Source organism: Tachypleus tridentatus, chromosome 11 (genome assembly GCF_004210375.1).
Source record: "Tachypleus tridentatus isolate NWPU-2018 chromosome 11, ASM421037v1, whole genome shotgun sequence".
In the NCBI taxonomy this organism is placed as follows: domain Eukaryota; kingdom Metazoa; phylum Arthropoda; class Merostomata; order Xiphosura; family Limulidae; genus Tachypleus; species Tachypleus tridentatus.
The window spans coordinates 67,376,674-67,397,833 of record NC_134835.1 but is presented as its reverse complement, the minus strand read 5'-3'; the positions used below and the strand labels follow the sequence as shown (position 1 = coordinate 67,397,833).

The 21,160-nt window shown below is 34.5% G+C and overlaps 1 protein-coding gene across 1 annotated transcript; it reads left to right on the top strand.

Moving 5' to 3' along the window:
- Positions 1-3,337: 3,337 nt before the first annotated feature.
- Positions 3,338-14,033, top strand: LOC143232369 (apolipoprotein D-like). Its single transcript, XM_076467711.1, has 5 exons — positions 3,338-3,581; positions 5,966-6,096; positions 10,980-11,065; positions 12,849-12,944; positions 13,657-14,033. Exons 1-5 carry the CDS (start codon positions 3,453-3,455, stop codon positions 13,788-13,790), a joined length of 576 nt encoding a protein of 191 aa, XP_076323826.1. The 5' UTR covers positions 3,338-3,452; the 3' UTR covers positions 13,791-14,033.
- The last annotated feature ends 7,127 nt before the right edge of the window (positions 14,034-21,160 follow it).

The following is a 21,160-nucleotide window of genomic DNA, read 5'->3' as shown; positions in this document are numbered from 1 at the left end:
AGATATTTAATCTCAATTTTAACAATACTGAGAGATTATAGGAATATAATTAAACAATTAAAACTGAAGAAAAGACTTTTCAAGATCTTCTGTAAAATGTAATTTGACAAAAATGCATATTATAACTGAGGAAATAGTTTGGACACCCCCACATTCATACCCACATAAAATGGCTCAACTCACACACAGGTGTATCACACCAGGTGCACATGATTAGAAGATCGTTACTCAGCATTGTGAGTAAATTTTGCCCTATTTAAACCTCAAACATTTAGTTTGGTGTGCTCCTGACTGTTGAAGTGAAGTGAGCACCATGGTGAGAGCAAAAGATCTGTCTGAGGCCTTCAGAAAGAAAATTGTAGCCCCTTATTAGTCTGGTAAGGGATTTAAAAAGATCTCAAAAGAGTTTGAAATCAGCCATTCCACTGTCCGGAAAATAGTCAACAAGTGGAGGGTTTTCAAAACAACTGCCAAGGTCTGATCGTCCAAGCAAGTTCACCCCGAGAGCAGACCGCAAGATGCTAAAAGAGATCTCCAAACACCCTAACATGTCATCACGGGACCTACAGCAGGCTCTGGCTACTGTTGATGTGAAAGTGCATGTCTTTACAATCAGAAAGAGACTGCACAAGTGTAACTTGCATGGGAGGTGTGCAAGGAGAAAACCTTTGCTGTCTAAGAGAAACATCAAGGCCAAACTGAAGTTTGCCAGAGAGAATGTAGACAAAGACCAGGACTTCTGGAATAATGTTATTTGGACAGATGAGTCCAAAATTGAATTATTCGGACACCAGAACAGAGGACATGTTTGGCGTAAACCAAATACAGCATTCCAGGAAAAGAACCTCATACCAACTGTGAAGCATGGAGATGGAAGTGTCATAGTTTGGGGCTGCTTTGCTGCAGCAGGATCTGGACAGCTCACAATCATAGAATCCATCATAAATTCAACTGTGTATCAGAGAGTGCTTGAGGATCATGTGAGACCAATTGTACGAAAACTAAAGCTGAAGCGGAACTGGACCCTGCAACACCACAATGACCCAAAACATACCAGTAAATCCACAAAGGACTGGCTGGAAATTAAGAAATGGAGAATCCTGGAATGGCCGAGTCAAAGCCTAGATCTTAATCCCATTGAGATGCTGTGGGGTGACTTGAAACGGGCTGTATATGCAAGAAGCCCCTCAAACATCTTACAGCTGAAAGAATTCTGCATTGAGGAGTGGGATAAACTTTCTTCAGACCGATGTCAGAGACTGGTAGATGGCTACAAAAAGCGTCTCACTGCAGTTATTTCAGCCAAAGGGGGTAACACTAGCTATTAGGGCGTAGCATGTCCTAACTTTTTCCTTAGTTCGAATATGCATTTTTGTAGCATGACATTAACAGAAGATCTTAAAAAGTCTTTTCTTCAGTTTTAATTGTTTAGTTACATTCCTATAATCTCTTAGTATTGGTAAAATTGAGATTAAATATCTATATATCAAACAATGTTACAAAAATACACAGGCTTTCATAAGGTGTCCTAACTTTTTCACATGACTGTATATGTACAGTCTTGGACAAAATGTTCGCATATTTCGTGACAAATAAAATCATTATGATTAAAATAGAATACAAATACACTTAGCACTGTTAAACTGAGAGATGTATGCTATGTTAAACAGCTACACATGTTATTTGTATAACAAGACAAGTTCAATGGACATCGTAAACAACTTATAAAAAAAAAACAAGTTTATAAGAAACATGTAGAAGGGAGTCCGGCGAGAAGGGAGCAATCGACTCGTACTCCGAGAGCCGTGGGTTCGAATTCCCGTCATAGCAAACATGCTCGCCCTTTCAGCCGTGAGGACGTTATAATGTTACGGTCAATCCCACTATTCGTTGGTAAAAGAGTAGCCATGGAGTTGGCGGTGGGTGATGATGACTAGCTGCCTTCCCTCTAGTCTTACACTGCTAAATTATGGACGAATAGCGCAGATAATCCTCGAGTAGCTTTGCACGAAATACAAAAAATAAACAAACTACCTAAAGATCTCCGACTTCTGGTGCGAGCTGTTTTCAGTAGAGAGCTTCAACTTTAATGAAGTACTCATCAGTGGCTCAACAATGAGCTTGGAGGTTTAGAATGCTAAATGTGAGGAATTAAACCCTCTGGAGGGTGAAATGCAGACAGTCAATTATGCTGTTTTGCGTTTAAGTAAACAAACTTTAACATATACTTTAGTGGTCATTGTAAAAAGGCAATAACAACTGTAGTGGTTGTATAACATTTCAGACATTGTTGTATCAAGTCTTACAAGAATTATGTAAGAGGTATAGGTGATTTTATACATGGCATCATCACAGTTAATAATGACATACTGCAAACAAAAACATTTTTCTTGTGTCATCTGGTCTGATAAGGATTGCGTGACAGCTTGATTAACACACTTTTTTTTTGCTATTCAAAAAACATAATTGCGGAACTGTCCGTCACTAAATCATGTTGAACTTTAGGAGTGTCACATTTAATATGATTCATTGACAAACATTCCCAGATAAAATAATGTCTCACACTCGATTTATCTGACTAAAAACGTAATAATATGAGCAGATCTCAAAGAATTAACCGCTATTTAAAATGAACTACAGTTAACATTTTTTAAAAAAGGAATACGCAGTTACACCATATGTTTCAAAATGTTCTCTGTTTCGCTTCACAACTTCTTTAGGAAAGTTAACCGAAACACAAACCGAAATTGACAGTGAAAAGCTTTAAATGGTTTGTGCTTCAACGAACGCCCCTGGAGAAACTGATACGTAGAGTGTCTAAGTAATAAAAAAAATATAAGTAATGTCATTTATTTGTCGTATTAATACGATTTAATTTCAGTATATTCCCTACAAAAATACAATCCTAATAATATAAGGATAAGCGATGATTGTTCATGCAATTACACTCTTCTCCCTCTCTGCAAGACACACAACACTCCACAAAGTAAATACTGTCTATACTTTTTAAAATATTAGGACAGCATATCAATGTGTTCTACTATTACTTTTCTGTGAGAGACAGACATGTAGTCGAAGTTGCATGACATAAAAATTAAGAAAGTTAAAGGTGAACCCTAGAGAAAGCACAAGAGAATGAGCCACATAAATGAATAAGAAAATGTTCGTTTTTATTTAAACTGTATGTGGTCCTTATTTGACAACCGTAATTAAACACTGACTTGTTTGTTTTCAAGGCCAGCTACTTTACTTTCTGTCTCGTGATGAATAACAAGGAGATATATTGCACAATTATACGCCACAGAAATGTCACGAGGAGCTTACGAATGCATCACGTGGTAGTTTCAAAGCGTGTGAGGTTGTTCGATGTTGGTGTGAGAAAGTTTATTTCATTGAATATCTCTTGGTATATAAGACCTGACAGATTCTGATCGTTTACTGTTGGAAACACAATGGGATCGTTGTTACAAATTCCACTCTTTCTTCTCTGCATTCTTGGTCCTGTAGAGGTCTTTTCTCAGGTGCCTGGTTTTGGTCAATGCCCAAATCATCCAGTAATGGAGAAGTTTAACTATCGCAAGGTACATAATTATATAATTAGAAAGAAATAGCAGAATTTAGGCTTTTGTTGGATTTTTTATTTATTCATCTAAATGTTTTATTTGTTTGTTTTTTGGAATTTCGCACAAAGCTACTCGAGGGCTATCTGTGCTAGCCGTCCCTAATTTAGCAGTGTAAGACTAGAGGGAAGGCAGCTAGTCATCACCACCCACCGCCAACTCTTGGGCTACTCTTTTACCAACTAAAAGTGGGATTGACCGTCACATTATACGCCCCCACGACTGGGAGGGCGAGCATGTTTAGCGCGACGCGGGCGCGAACCCGCGAATTACGAGTCGCACGCCTTACGCGCTTGGCCATGCCGGGCCTAAATGTTTTATAGTTTGTTTTGTTTTTTGAATTTTGCGCAAAGCTATTCGAGAGCTATCTGCGCTATCTGTCTCTAATTTAGCAGTGTAAGACTAGAGGGAAGGCAGCTAGTCATCACCATCCACCGCTAACTCTTGGGCTACTCTTTTACCAACGAATAGTGGGATTGACCGTAACATTATAACACCCCCACAGTTGAAAGGTCGAGCATGTTTGGTGCGACGAGAATTCGAACCCGCGACCCTCAGATTACGTGTCGAACTCCTTAACCACCTGGCCATGCCGGGCCACTTGTTTTATAGAATTTTAATTCTTTTTAAATATAACCCTATGCATTGCAATATTATTTCTATGGTTACCAATAAGTTTGTTTTCGGGTTAATACGAACAATGAGTGGTATAACTGTTCACATGGTGCTCAATATCGTGAAAGTAGTACACGATACATAAGCTATGCTTCCTTTACATTTATTTTTGTCACTACGAGGCTGATTAAGGTTTTTCATTTTTCACCATAACTTAATTGTTAAACGTTACTTGTATGAAATAGCAGAGTGTTTGAAAATACACATAAGGAAGATGTTAAGAATACCATTTCTCAATATACCAACGCTAATGCTACAACACCTGACCATAAAAAACGAAACTAAGACGGGCCAAATGCTTGTTATTGTGTGGAAACTTTAGTAAGGTGTCGAAAATTATAATTGTTAAAATCTTCATAAGGTAGTGCGCCCTCCTGTGACTCAGCGGTATGTTTGCGGACTTACAACGCTAGAAACCGGGAATCTAGACTCGTGGTGGGCAGATCGAAGATAGCTAGCCCATCGTGTAGCTTTCCGTTTAATTACAAACAAACACTGCCATAAAATAGTGCTGCTGACAAAATCCAATTAGGCACGGCTTGGCCAAGCTGTTAAGGCACTCGACTCGTAATCAGAGGGTCGCCGGCTCGAATCCTCGTCACACCAAACATGATCGCCCTTTCAGCCGGGGGGGCATTATAATGTTACGGTCAATCCCACTATTCGTTGGTAAAAAAGTAGTTCAAGAGTTGGCGTTAGGTGGTGATGATTAGCTGCCTTCCCTCTAGTCTTACACTGCTAAATTATGGACGACTAGCGCAGATAGCACTCGTATAGCTTTATGCTAAATTCAAAAACAAAATACAATTTAATCATATTGTAAACGAAACTAGGTTACTGCAAGTCAGATTAATATTCAGTGTCATTAATATATTGATTTCAAGATAAGTATCATATTACTACATCAAATATATTCAGAGAAAAAGTGATAATCATATATTATCCATCATTGAAAGATGCCCGGTCGCGCCAAACATGCTCGCCCTTTCAGCCGTGGGGGCGTTATAATGTGACGGTCAATCCCACTATTTGTTGGTGAAAGAGTAGCCCAAGAGTTGGCGGTGGGTGGTGATAGCTAGCTGTCTTCCCTCTAGTCTTACACTGCTAAATTAGGGATGGCTAGCGCAGATAGCCCTCGAGTAGCTTTGCGCGAAATTCAAAACAAACAAACAAACATTGAAAGATGAATTTTGTGAACCTTAAGAAAGGTTAAATTAAAAATAGATTTATCTTTGTTTGAGAAATATAAGCTACTACTTTAATCAAATAACAGTTCAACACTTTGGAACAGAATGACATCAGATTTAATTCCCAAAAACTACTGTGCAGAAACTACACACACAGATATACATATATATCCTACTAACCCTGAAGAAATTTAAAGCGATAATTTTACAAGTATTGGAAAATTCTAAATCTGTTAAGATACTGGTAACAGACTTTTATTTCTGTTTGTATTCTTCAGATAACTGTTTGTTTTTTTTCTTGTATATCATTCGGTTCAATCAGCTAAAAGCTACCAAATACACATTAAATGGAACAGACAATATTTTGATAATACTTGTTATGGATTTATCACTCAATGAAAAAAATTGCACAAATACAGTAAAATTGTGAAATGATTTCAGTTACGAGATACCTTATAAAAATTTCTTTCATGTTCTCTCCAGTTTCTGGGTGAATGGTATGAGGTGGCAAGGCAGTTTACGTGGTTTGAACTTGGCTGGAGATGTGTGTATTCAAACGTTACCGATCTAGGAGGCAAGGTTCTTGGATTCATGGACAAGGCGGTAACCATTTTGTGAGTATATCGAAACTTTACTAACATTGGTTAATTAAATATAAAAACAAGCTGGAAGAACATTGTGGACAGACAGAATCGGTTGTATAGCATCAAATATCGTTATTCTTTTCTCACGTTTACGAGGCTGATGAGAAGTTAAGAGCCTACGGATAGGTTCTTATACGTCATAAACGTTGTGTTAAAAGACCACTGATTTTAAGACAAGTAAGGAGTGTGTGGATAGATTTCTATACGTGATAAACATTGTATGAACATACTATTGATCGTAAAAAGAAATCAAAATGCTGATCAATATTTAGCTGAGTTATGAATAACAGCTTATGTAGCAAAATTTATCCATGCATAACAGATAGATTGTTTGTTTGTTTTTCGCACAAAGCTACTCAAGGGCTATCTGTGCTAGCCGTCCCTAATTTAGCAGTGTAAGACTAGAGGGAAGGCAGTTACTCATCACTATCCACCGCCAACTCTTGGACTACTCTTTTACCAACGAATAGTGGGATTGACCGTGACATTATAACGCTCCGATGACTGAGAGAGCGAGTGTGTTTGGTGTGACGGGAATTCATTTAGCTTGTAATTGGCAGGCAGCAATCGAATTATTCTATCTGAATAGATGCATTTTGGTTTTTATGATTCCTTTTACTTCGAGAAATGAAACCTAACGTGACATACTGTTTTTATATAGTCTGGATACGCCACGAATTTGTTTCATGAGCGATCTTAATTTTGATTGGTTTACAAAGGAATTTTTCAACGTTCGACTGGCTCGACTGCTCTTTTTTATCTCATTGTCGGTCAATCTTTATTTCTCAAATTGTATTTATTTCCGTTAGCTATGAAATATAAGATTAGGGTAGACTATGGAAGTGTGTATGGTAGTGCTTGGTCTTACTCTAGTAGTGGTATGAATGTTGAAATCTGGAAACATATTTTTTGCTTGGAAGTATTATTGTTTGCTTAGAGCAATACGGTTTTAAAATATCATACCTGATAAACGTTTAAGAGTTTTATTTTATTAAGATTTTATCGAATAAGTTATATAAACATGATTTTATTTTGTTTTTAATAATTGAAAAAAAAATAAGCAAAAAAAGAAACTGACTGATGACCTCGATAGCCTTTTGTTAATTGCATCTTATGTGTTCCTAATTTATTTAGCTAACACATAGTTAGTGATATTAATCGAATAATGTAAATATGAATATGTATCGTTTGCTCGAAAGTGTGCTCAAGGCCGTCTGGCTGGGTCTCTTGTTTCAACCACTTGCACCACTTTACAATGATGTGTTGTCTATCACTCAGTCAGTAGACTCATAAAGGACGCTTAACGTTGTAATTTATACTTTCATAACGTCATTAAAACGTCTTCATGAAATGAATCACGAGGAGAATTAATTATGCCCTCTGAAAGATACATGCAACACAGCATCAAATGTACTTCAAAAGCAAATACAGTAAAATCTGTATTAGCCGAAAACTGCATAGAGCGGAAACCTATTCAAGCCGGAAATATCAAAATTTTGCAGCGTTATCTTAAGATTTCTCTTATAAAATGCCCTCTACATGGCGGAACCTGCGTAACGCGGACGGAAAACTATTTCACCTACCTCATCCATCAACAATTAGGATTATAACCTGAGTAAGGCGGAAAATATGTTTTTGATTAAATATTAATTTCTCATTTAATTCATAACTTCTTTAAATATTAATAAATTCTTGTTCAATTAATAATTTGTTTAAATATTAATAAATTCTCGGACATTTTGTAACAGTAAGCATTGGTTAAATATATTCTGTTCTTTTTTCTGTTGTCATTACTTTGCAGTTAAATTAGATTCATTTCATTTGTCTTTTAAGAGCACAAATTCTACTCTTTAAAGAGTTTTCACAAGCTCCCCCGTTAGTACAGCGGTATATCACCGGATTTACAATGCTAAAATCAGGATTTTGATTCCCTTTGGTGTGCTGAGGAGATCGACTGATGTGGCTTTGCTATAACAACAAACAAACTAGTTCTCACGAGAAAAATAAATTCCTCTATTTGCTAATTTAGGAAACATTTATTTAATACCATCATTTTAAAAAAAACTACTAAATACTCTCATTTTTTTAAGTTGTTTCTTTTGACGATTCTAGTGAAATCCAAACTCTGATTGAGAAGATTGATGCAGATGATTCTGTGGACAAAGAACGTTTTGAGAACGTTGACAAGAATGTTTTAACAGAAACTGATGAAATTGAGTTAAAATCGCAAGATGGTAACAGTGTGATATATTCAGAAGATGAATAAAATGGAAAAGATAGTGAGGAAATAGAAATTTCTACTTCATCACAAGTGCTAAGTTATATCAACTCTATAAAATTGTATGGAAAAATAAAGGGAGAAAATGAGCTTCATGGAAAGACCGTAGAATTGGCGTTCTCTTTTAAGCGCATGAGAAAGCCCATTAAAAAACGAAACAGTTGAAATTGGACATTTTCTTCAAATAAATTTGACTAAGATTTTATGTACTTATGTATATTTTGAATGTCTATTTTTGTTTTTATTCTAATAAATATAGCATAAAGAGTATAATAACTTTATTCACAATTCAGTGATGACGAGAAAACCCACTTGTAAAAACGGCGGGTTTGGGTTGAGAAAAATTTTTATGTAGAGGAGCGAACAACGTTTCGACCTCTTCGGTCATCGTCAGGTTCGCTCCTCTACATAAAAATGTTTTTCAACCCAAACCAGCCGTTTTAACATATATATTTTTATTCACCGTTGTCTTACTTCCCTTGAGTCAAGCAAGTATAACGTTCCGCTGAAAAATTATATATAATTAAGGAAATGCATGTTCATTGCATAAGCCGGAAAGCCAGCTTAAGCCGAAAATTTCGCTCGGTCACGTGCGATTCTGCTTAAAACAGGTTTTATTTTATTTGTTACTCTTAACTATGGTCTTATTTACTCTGGAACTAGAACACGTTTGGTGCCTTAAGAAAATACATCTAGAATTTTATATATGTGTTTGTGATTTTAGAAAGAATACGTATTTACTATTAGTCCAATGGTCCTGGTTCTGTATTACAGCAAATCATGTGTTTAGCATGTGTTTATTCATGTTAACTACAGTTTCTCACATATCAATAAGCCGCACTAAAGCACTTTCGTTGCTATTAAAACTCTTTATTAGTTTTTAATAGTAATAACTCGCTGCAAGAGTAAACTGGTTTTCAGACGCTTGTAAAATAAATAGCATAATTTTGTATGTTCGTGATAGTCGCTCAGGGTTATTTGCGATTTTTGCTTTTTAATTCTGCTACTGGTTTCATACCTTATAGAAAGTTGTTCAGTCACGTTAAATTAAAAACCTAACACCCAAAGCTCATCAGCACATTAGTAGTAGCGCCAAGTGGAAAAATAAATATATTGGAAGTATATCGCAAATGTTAATAGCATTTCTTACTTTAAATAACTTCTTGGTTAACTTCTTATCAGTGTTAGAAACTTTTTAATACAGGGAGAAGTAACTAATTCATTAAACTAAGATTTCATGTTGCAGATTATTTCCTGAAACCTCAAGGCTTTTTCATGGTTTTTAATTGTTTCATTATTCAAAATATCTTTAAATGCTATTGAACTAGTTTGAATACATAGTATTTGTTTTCGCTGAATTTTATTTCGTGTGTTTCAAATTACGTGACGTGATTCATAAGATTGGAATGGAAGTCACGAACAACCTTGTAGCTGGAATATGTTTTAACATACTAGAATTGGTCTGCATTTTGTTATTTCTTTTTCACAGATATCAAACACATGTTGATATACGAGGGCTGTTCAAAAAATACGCGGACTGTTTGAATTGCGCGGCTCCAGTTGGTTCCAGGGGAATCCGCTTGGTGTCGCTAGGTTCGCACAGATCAGCTGATTACGACGCCATATCTCGATTGCAGATATCTTCATTTGTGTATTAGCTACGCGGTTTTAAGTGAAGTGCGATTTTTTTTCGTTTGGCGGATTTCAGAATGAATGACCTGAAGGAGTAACGACCTGCTGTAAAATTTTGTGTTAAACTTGGAAAATCTGCGACTAAAACTTTTGCTATGCTTAACACGGCTTACGGTTATGTTGCTATGAAGCGTACGGCATGTTTCAAGTAGCATGAACGTTTTAAGGATGGTCGACAGTCCATTGAAGATGATGAGCGTCCTGGACGTCCTTCCACGTCAACTGACGACCCACACGTCGACAAAATCAACACCCTGGTGCGGGCAAATCGACGTCTGACTGTCAGGGAGCTTGCTGAAGAGTGTGGGATATCAGTTGGATCTTGTTACAAGATTTTGACCGAAAAATTGAAGATGCACTGCGTTGCTGCGAAATTCAGCCCTCAGAACTCGTGAGTTTTTGGCCAAGCACTCGATCACTGTTCTTCCCCACCCCCCTACTCATCTGACCTTGTTCCTTACGATTTTTTCTTGTTCCCCAAACTCAAAAGACCCTTGAAAGGAAGAAGATTTGAGACGATTCCCGAGATTAAGGCAAATGCGACGAAGGAGCTGGAGGACATTACAAAAGAAGCGCACCAGGACTGTTTCAACAAGTGGAAACACCGTTGGGATAAGTGTGTGCGTTGGGGAGGAGAGTACTTTGAAGGAGTCCCAGACCTGTAACTTCTAAATAAAGTACATTTTGTTTCATGACGTCAGTCCGCGTATTTTTTGAAAAGCCCTCGTAACGGCTGTGAGTAGGTAACTAGAATAATATATTTTTAATAAGTTTCATTTAGTAAATTATAGCAAACCGTGATTATGTATTATAATTTATATTCAATATTATCAATACACAAAACTTATATATATATTCATATATACATTTTTTTTTTCTGCAGTAGCACGAAACTGTTTTTTTTTGAAAGGACTAACCCTCTCGATCCGAAGGATCCAGCTAAGCTTGTTTTCCAACCGTTTGATGTCGGTAAGTCACCAGTAATAAAAACTAACACATTTTATACGGATAGGAAACAGAAAGTTAAATTCATTGGACATGATAAACATGAGATAAGTATGTAATAAAGAACTACAATGATAGCTGGAGCTTCAGTGACAAACCCAAAACATAGATAGCAGTGATTAGATCAAATACCTGACTGAAAAGTAGAAAATGTTCCTGAAAGATGTTATTAACATACGTTTCTAAGGTTTATCAAAATAGGATAACATATTCATAAAACAAAATAATGTATGAGCTAGAGGCATACCTTCTTTATTTGATATATGAAAACAAGTTGACATTGATCAACCATTAAATAATGGAATTAATCTTAGCATTATATATGACACAGATTTAAGGCATAAGAACTAGTTTTGAAGTTTATATAATTTATTTCTTTACACCATATTCAAAACTTAATTTTTTTAAGTTTTAATAACAGCATGTTATGTTAAAAACTAACTGTACTTCTTTGTAGCATTTTTGTATAATGGTGTACACAATCTTACAGACTTTAAACTTCAAAACTTATTTATCATACGGACAATTAAGTTGTCTTTAGGTGCTTAAAAGTCTTAGGCTACAAAATATCTGGCGCTTCAACATGATATCGTTTATGGATTTTTTATTCTGACTTTTCAAAACACTAACCGTGGATCCGAGGCTCTGTCAAATAGAATTTGAACACAGGTCTCTGTTAGATATATATACGACTGTTTCAGTTTAAGTTGAATGCGAGTATTATGAATTTGATAGTTTATCTAGCGCGAATGTTATATTTAATTATTTTTAGATGTCGTAGTTCATCGTAGGTTTGTTTACATAATGTTTATCAATCATACGTTGAGTGGTTCAGGCGTTGTGAACTGATGTTGTTATACTATTGCGTCATGCAACTAAAACCTTTTGAGTTTTCTCATTGTTTTAACCGAGTATTATTGCGTTATAATTTCTAATAGTGTGTGGAACAAATTAGGCTTCTCTCGGAGGATAAATATACGTCGGAAATTTCGTTCGACAGATAAATGTAAATTGCATGATTATGAATTTAGTCACAAATGTTGTATAGTGGCAGTTTTTAAAATGAAATTATCATAGATTTTTATTGCAATGACAGAGCAGAGAATAATAATTCGTTTAGTGAATTGTTTTCTAAAATAATGAACCATCTTGTATGGACTTTGACAAAAGAGAGACAATTATTTAAAGCTTTGAATACAACTGTGCAAAGAAAATTTTTAGATATGTTTGACTTGTTTTAATATATTATTTTAAATTGAAGGGACTGTATGCTCTTTGTTTATTATCTAAATTTATCACTAACAATTCCAAGACACCTACCGTGAAAAACTCGGTCCATACCTAAAACCCTGACAGCCTGATTTTCACAGAGACGACGTCTCTTTATATACTTGTAAAAAAAAAAAAAAACACTTCTGTTAATAATACGGCCCGGCACGGCCAGGTGGGTTAAGGCGTTCGACTCGTAATCTGAGGGTTGCGGGTTCGAGTTCCCGTCACACCAAACATGCTCGCCCTTTCAGCCGTGGGGGCGTTATAATGTTACGGTAAATCCCACTATTCGTTGGTGAAAGAGTAGCCCAAGAGTTGGCGGTGGGTGGTGATGACTAGCTGTCTTTCCTCTAGTCTTACACTGCTAAATTAGGGACTACTAGCGCAGATAGCCTTCGAGTAGCTTTGCGTGAAATTCAAAAAATAAAAATTCAAAACTGTTAATACATCCATATTGCAATGCCTTTATTTTCAGTTCCTTTTCGTTTAAAGCTGTGGATATTGGACACCGACTATAAGGAGTACTGTATACTCTGGACCTGTGTCGATTTTTTGAAAGTAGCACATGCAGGTAATTATCTGAATTTTTTTTATTGAAAGTCCATTCAAATTAATTTACTTTTTGCTTATTATGCTGCTACATATGTTAATATTCGGGTTAAATGTCTTTGTCCCGTTAATGCAATGAAAAAAAACAAAACGTTCCGTTCGTTCGGTCATGAGTACCCAATAAGGCATTTGATTAGACATGAGCTGTCCCAACAGTTTGAATCAAGTGTCGTTAATTTCCTGCATTCCTGTAGCCTATCACTTGTAATTTAGGAACTTCCACCGCAGATGGCGCTTGTGTATTTTTGCACAATATCTGCCAAAAGGTTTTTGGATAATTTGTGCGAGATAAAATAAATATTAATCTTAAACGTGTTAGAAAATATTGTCTAAATAAATATAACACAATTTTTGTAAGCACTTGTCTGAAGATAAAGCATCCATTATTTTATATGAAAATATTGTGTCTTTCTTATATGTTGGAAAGTTCAAAGGTTTATTATATCCAAAATAAAAAGTTAATTTGCTAGACTATCATTACGTCGTTTTTATGATAGTACAGGCTTATTAACCCTACTGAAAATAAGCTAAACATTATATTCTTGTCTTTATTTACGTTTAAATAAATAAAATACTTCATGGTTTTATTTTTTTTTTTTTGAAGTGTACATTTTTTTGCTATTAATAATGTACTTTAATATAATTTTAACCTTCTATTTTTCGTTTCTTTGTAGAGAACCTTTGGATATATTCTCGGAATAAAACCGTAAGCCGGACTACTAAAAAGAAAATCATTAAGTTTTTAGATAAAAACAAAATTAACAGACATGGCCTGAAGCATACTGACCAAACCAACTGTCCGTGGTAGAGAACTTAATGTTTGGTTTATTTTAGCTTTTGTTTAGCTTGAAATTTGGAAAATAACCAAGAAAACGTCTAGAAGTAATCTTCTTCATTTAGAGCTTACTTTTAAATAGTGTTTTTTTATCTTATTTTGATACTATTATCATTAACGCAGCAAAATATATTTTTTGTAGTTAATATAAACATTTTTATATCGATACAATAAAGTTTGTACCTTCTTGTCAACAATAAGTTACAGTTACTAGCATATGCTCGTGACCTTATTTTTATCTTCGTGTACGTCAACGTTATTTTGAAAAAAAAATTAAAACATGAATTTCAGTTTTGAACGACTTGTCACGTTCAGAGAAGTTTGGAGTCTGTAGTCTCAAGCTTCGAGGCTTCTTCACGAGAACAATCAAGTGATTTGTGTAATAACATATATTCAGAGCCTGATTAAAGTTTAGTGGGGCTCTAGGCCCAGGTAACAATGGTGAATAACAATAACGATCATGACAATGATAATGACTCTTTTTAGGCTCTATTCTGTCAATTTTACGAGCCATAATTTTTCTACTTGAGTGGCCGATGGGGTCCTAGGCCTAGGTGGCCTATGCGTTAATCCGGTACTGCATATATTAATATATATTCTATAATCCGTGTTGTTAAAACAGAACATCAGGTAACCTGCAGCTACTTTAGTAGTAAAAACATTACAACTGAAAAAGAATTTTACTCGGATAACAAAAAAATCTTTACATGCGGCCTTAACACATATACCCGAAAAAAACAACTTTTTTTAATACCAAATTTTTTATGCAAACAAGTCGTTGTTTTAATTCCCTAAGTGTATGAAAAAACTAATAATTGCGTTAGCTTTTACATATCAAGTTTGATGTCTAATTTCCTAAAGTTTTAAACTGCTAAGTACACAGACAGTTGGTAAACAGATATATCAAAAGATAAAATTATGTTGCATTTCAAAGCGTAAATGTACTTGAGTTTAAATAATTAAATGAAATACCCTGTTATGTAAAATTTAAAACTTGTTTATTGTTCAATATACAGAGTGTAATATTTATGCTTACAATATTCTACCTTTCCTCTTCAGGTGTAACAACTACAAAGATTGAATTTATGGTCCAGATAATAGAAAAAGTAAAGGGTGTATACATTAATAACGTTTAATTGCTTGAGCCTAACAAGACAGCAAAAAAAAACTATTGGAAACTGTTATAAAAGTAATATTGTTTTTTATACGTGAGAAACCTGCATCACAAAATTAACTGGAAATCAGCCAAATTAATATATGAATCTGGAAATTATTTTTAAAAATATGTGTTGAAAGTTAGTCAATCCAAAGGTTGCCAGACTTCAAACACCACAGAAGGTTAGCTGAATTGAACCTCCCGTTCTGATATAACTTACAATTTAGGGATCTGGAACTTACGTTATTAAATAAACAGTTTATGTGTTTCAACATATCAGTCGGTAGAGAGATAAGAAGACGTGAAAGTATAGAAAACTGTATTCAAATCGATTTTGTGTTGTTTCGTTAGCGTGATACAAAACATTATTTTAGATTTTACCCAGAATTGTGTATCACCTGCTGTTAGATTGTTAATATTCTTATAATCGTCCGAATAAAACAGTTTCGACTATCTTGCATTGTAAACTATGTGTTTGAAACATAATTCTTATATATATTACACATTTTCAAAGACTGATATAGTCTGATTGTGCTATTTTGTTAAAAGACAACTCCATTGTAATCATGGATCATTATGGTTATATCACAAAAGTTGAAGAAATCCTCCAAGATAAGATTTGTTTCACCTAATTGACAACGAACTTGACACCCACCTGAGAAAGGTATCTACTTCTGAAAAACACATTAGAGCTTCTTTCAAACAATCTGTATAACATTTCTCAGAACAATTAATTCAAGAACTCTGCACATTCATGATATTGCCAAAACTAAACCCCCCTCCTCCAGTGGCACAAGTGTATGTCTATGGACTTACAACTCTAGGAAATGGGTTGCGATACACATGCTGAGCAGAGCACAGATAGCCCATTGTATAGCTTTGTGCTTAAATTCAAACAAACAAAAACACAAAAGTCACAGTTCATAAATCTGGTTTCCGTCTACAACCTGTTGTCTCTGTCAACGGATTCTTCATTTTCAATTGTCAAATGTGACTCATTTGTCAGAAATTCAGAAATATTTGTCAAAGCTGAAATATTTCGAACGACTTGCCGTTATCGTCAGTTTCGAAGTGAAAAGATTTTTTACACACAAACCAGTTTCCGAAGCAATAAATTGTAGTATTGACTGTTTCACAAGCGAACTATTTTCTGGCATCATTACTTTCTTGGGAATTTTTTAAAAAATATTCCATTTTACTTCTTCCTGGAACAACGTTCAACATGAACATCTCGATTATGGCCAGATCGAAGGAATAAGCATGATCTATCCAGTTGCTTCTGTTCTCCCAAACACGTTCATGATTAAAATCCAAGATCAAGTTATTTCCACGCTCCTTCATCCACCGATCTTCTGGGTAAGGTATATTGATGACATGTTTACTAGTTTCAGTGATTCATCATCCGTTGAAGAGTTCTTTTCGAACTTGAATCTAATCAATCCTGACATTGTATTTACCAGTAAACATGAAAAAAAATCGTTTACTTTCTTTTCTGAATGTTCTTGTTAAAAAACACGATAAGTTCCATACATCCAGTTATCAAAAGAATACTGTTAAAAAACACGATAAGTTCCATACATCCAGTTATCAAAAGAATACTGTTAAAAAACACGATAAGTTCCATACATCCAGTTATCAAAAGAATACTGTTAAAAAACACGATAAGTTCCATACATCCAGTTATCAAAAGAATACTGTTAAAAAACACGATAAGTTCCATACATCCAGTTATCAAAAGAATACTCAAATAGGTTTATACATACTTTGGAACTTCTACTATGGCTCTTCGTCTGCCACCCCTGGGACAACGGTAAGTCTACGGATTTACAACGCTAAAATCAGGGGTTCAATTCTCCTCGGTGGACTAAGCAGATAACTTATTGTGGCTTTGCTATAAGAAACACACACACTCACACCATGACCATTTTAGAAAATCAAGACTATTTGTTCCGGTATCGAACATTTTCAATTGGAACTCGACAAATTGAAAAATAAATTAGCAACCCAAGACAGTTTTCCTTTAGAATACGTTAACAAAGCCAATTATAAACTTAAGGAAACATTCAAAGTCTCAGCGCAAGTCAACTAATAATGAAGGTTGTAATTATTGCACAGTTCTTTTTATTCGAAAAATTTTACATTCAGTTAGAATGTTTAGGGGAAAAATTGTTAAAAATTCAAAGTAACTTGTTCTTATGGATCGTGTTTCTTTATGGCATAAAACTAAAGCAATATCTATAAAAGAATACCATTATTTTGATAGCTTTGGTCCCATGTATCGAATGAGCAAAGGGACGAGTTTACATGGGAGAAACAAGTTCCTACATGTGTCAAAGAAGAAAAGAAAACCCTCTTCGCTTATGAACACGTGACCAAACATGGTCGTTCGTTTCAACCTGAAAATGTTGAATATCTCAACAGAGGAAAAAAACACAAACCGGCAGAAAAATAAAAGAAACCTTATTAATATAGTACAGTTTTATTTTTCTAACCTTTGTTTAAATCACCTAATTTTGAATTTCTTTGGACATTTCTTTCATCTTCTCTATTTTGATGGTGAGTTTATAACGTCATACAATTGTATTATATTAGTCTATCGAAAATGCCAACTGTGCATTAGGACATATGTCATAATTTAAGGTATTCGAAACTTTTTTTTACCAAGTTTTATTAAAGATTATAAGTTGTTTTTTGTAGTTAGTTAATCGCAAGGTTACACAATGGGCTATCTTTACTGTGCCAATTAAGAGTATCGAAATCCGGATTTTAGCGTTGTAAGCTATAGACTTACCATTGTGACATTGCAGGTTAAGACAAACAACTATAAAATATTAACAGTCTTATAGCAGGTTATACATAATACCGGGTAATATCTAAAATAATGTTTTAAACCACAATTTCGGAATAACACAAAATCGATTTGAATACACTTTTCGAAAGTTTTACATGTTCTTTTCTATGCAACTATCGATAGTTAAAACACATATACTGTTTATTTAATAACGGAAATGTCAAGTTCCTATATTGCAAATGACGTCATAGAAGGTTTCAGCCTGAACTGACTTTCAGTGGTGTTTGAAGCTTGGCAACATTTAGGTTAATGTTTAATGAACCTTCCACAGTTTGTATTTTGACATATTTTCCAGTTCTATGTATTAATCTGGTTGCTTCTCAATTAATTTCTTTATCAAATATTTCCTGTAGAGAAAAGTATTACTAATTATTTGACAATTTTCAACGTATTTTTCACATCCCACAGCCTTGTTGCACTCAGCCAATCAAGTGTTGATGTATATATCCGCTATTTTTTCATATTAACTAGATCACGAGTTAAGTCTTTATACCTTAGTAGTTGATAAGGTCTGGTAGAACGTTGAAACAAATAGATATTATACTATATATATATAATATATCCGGCAATAAACAAGTGTTAATGTATTCCAGTGTGCTCACTAGCTAGCAGCACAAGCGCTAGGAATAACAAATAACTCATTGAGTGAATAATAAATCAAACTGGTTAGAAAATTTCACATAAAAATTTGTACAAAACCAAAAACAAAGATTTTCTAAATGTTCAAACATTTCGAACTATTTATTAAAAATGTTTTGTTCCAAAACTGTAATTATATGGCTTGTAATTTTATTGATAAATGCTGATTTCGTTATTGTTTCTTTGTTTAGAATTAAACACAAAGCTACACAATATGATATCTGTAGCTTGCCCACCACGGTTTCTAGCGATGCGAGTCCGCAGACATGCCGCTGTGCCATAGAGAAGAATCTCGTTATTCAATAGGTTTGTTTGTTTGTTTTTTGAATTTCGCACAAAGCCACTCGAGGGCTATCTGTGCTAGCCGTCCCTAGTTTAGCAGTGTAAGACTAGAGGGAAGGCAGCTAGTCATCACCACCCACCGCCAACTCTTGGGCTACTCTTTTACCAACGAATAGTGGGATTGACCGTCACGTTATAACGCCCCCACAGCTGGGAGGGCGAGCATGTTTGGCGCGACGGGGATGCGAACCCGCGACCCTCAGATTACGAGTCGCACGCCTTAACACGCTTGGCCATGCCGGGCCAATATTCAATAGGATTAAATGAAATGTGGAAAACCCCGAAGAACGTTTTAGTTTTCTAACATTACGAACGACAAAGACAGTGTTGAAAAAAATTATTTTAATACTTAATATGTCTAAAAAATGAATTGATTTTGTTAATGGTTATTGTTTGTCATATGACAAGTGAAACTACTAAATATTGAAAACTTAAATGTTAAATACTTTGTTTTTGCATATTCATGATTTTACAATTAGGAAGTTTTACATTTTTATATATAAAAATATATAAATATAAATTTATATATATATTTGAATTTATGTACTTAAATACCGTAGAACAAAGCATTTAGAGTGAGTAAGGGGACTAGGATGAAATGTTAGTTAACATATTATTAAACTATAAAAGGGACTTTTTTGTGCGTATAGAACATCCTATCCACTAAACTGAACTGAACAGTAAATAACCCAAAGCCAAACCTTATCATTCAAATATTTTTCAAACTTTTCCATAAAATTTCTTAAATTAATACATCTACCACATACGAAGATAACCAGCTCTCAAGGTTAACCACCCTGTTAAGAAGATTAGGCTCTGTTAGCTAAAAATGATCTATGTCCTGCCAAAATTTATATTTGTTTCTCTAGACTTATCATTATAATTAAATATGAAAAAAGATAACACATCAACACTATTAATTCCCTCAAAACTTTCAATCAGATACTCTCTAGCGCTTCTGTTTTTAAAGGAAAGCAAGTTTAGAGATTTTAACCTCATATAACAACCTTTCCATTCAATGTATAACCTACGTACTTTTTCTCTGAACCCTTTTCAACAGTTCAATGTTCTTTGCGAGGTAAGAAGCCCAAAACTGAACAAGCATTCTATATGTGACATATAAAATGACACAATAAGAGTCTTTAGACTTGTGTTCAGTATTTCTGTAGATACAACTTGAAATCTTATTTGCACTGACAGCAGTAACGACTCGTTGCTTGGCTGGCTTAAGAAGCTGTGAAACAGAATACGTATGTCATTGATGTAAATAAAAAGGAGCAAAGACTCTAACACTGAGCTCTAGGGAATCTGAATTGCAGGATTAATCCAGTTTGAGTGCACTCCATTTATAACAACCTTTTACTTTCTTATATCCACTCAGCTTCTTATGCAATGAATTAACCTACCCCTCATACCTACAGAGATAGTATTTTAACAAGCCCTTTATGTAATACTTTGTAAAATGACTTTTGAAAATCCAGATACACCAACTCCACACCATTGCCCTCATCTAGATATGCAGTAACCTCTTTAAAGACTATCAAAATATTAGCAAGGCAAGGCTTTCCCCCAGTGAAACCATGCTAACTACCCAATAAAACTTTGGAAAGCATCTTTGATCAGAGTTTCAAAACCTTTTCCCACTACTAGTGTAATACTGATAGGCCTATAATTACTATGGCAACGTTTATCAACTTTCATTGAAAGAAGAAGTAACATTAACCAACTTCAATTATTTTGGCACCTGCCCACTTTTCAAGGATTTATGAAAATAGTAGTAAGCGGCTCACGTATCCAATCCTCAATCTTCTTCAAAATCCTTCGGTTACCTAAATCAGAAGTTTTAACATTTTTTAAACTTCCTAATTACTTCTTAACAAGGTCACAATTAATGTGATTATTTTGTCCAATCCTCTTACCATCTAGCAACTGTTCAGAATGAGGAATATTGTTCAAAACCTCATTAGTAAAAACCTATAAAAAAGTATAGTTTAAGAGTTTAGTCATTTTATTAGCATTTTATATCAATATTCCTTTATCATCTCTAAAAGACCCTGTTTCAACCCTAATACTTTGCTTTATGCTTGAATAAATCCTTACTATTTATTTTTACATTTCAACCAACTTTTTATTGTTTTTGACGTAATAATTTTTGTTGGATAATTTTCTTATATTTGCAATGTTTCATTTTTTTAATTTTTATCCTTTACATCGTATGTGAGCCAACCTACGTTTTTTTAAATTTACAACCAATTTTTTCTCTGTAAGAGCATGTCTTTCGTAAATATATAAGAATTTACTTCAAAATATTTTCCACATTTGATCACCATTTTCAACCAATTCCTTTGCTTAATT

Coding starts and splice junctions, on each gene's coding strand:
- LOC143232369 (XM_076467711.1), top strand. CDS start 3,453: ATGGGATCGTTGTTACAAATTCCACTCTTTCTTCTCTGCATTCTTGGT. Junction 3,582..5,965: donor AGAAGTTTAACTATCGCAAG/GTACATAATTAT, acceptor TGTTCTCTCCAG/TTTCTGGGTGAATGGTATGA. Junction 6,097..10,979: donor GACAAGGCGGTAACCATTTT/GTGAGTATATCG, acceptor TTTTTTCTGCAG/TAGCACGAAACTGTTTTTTT.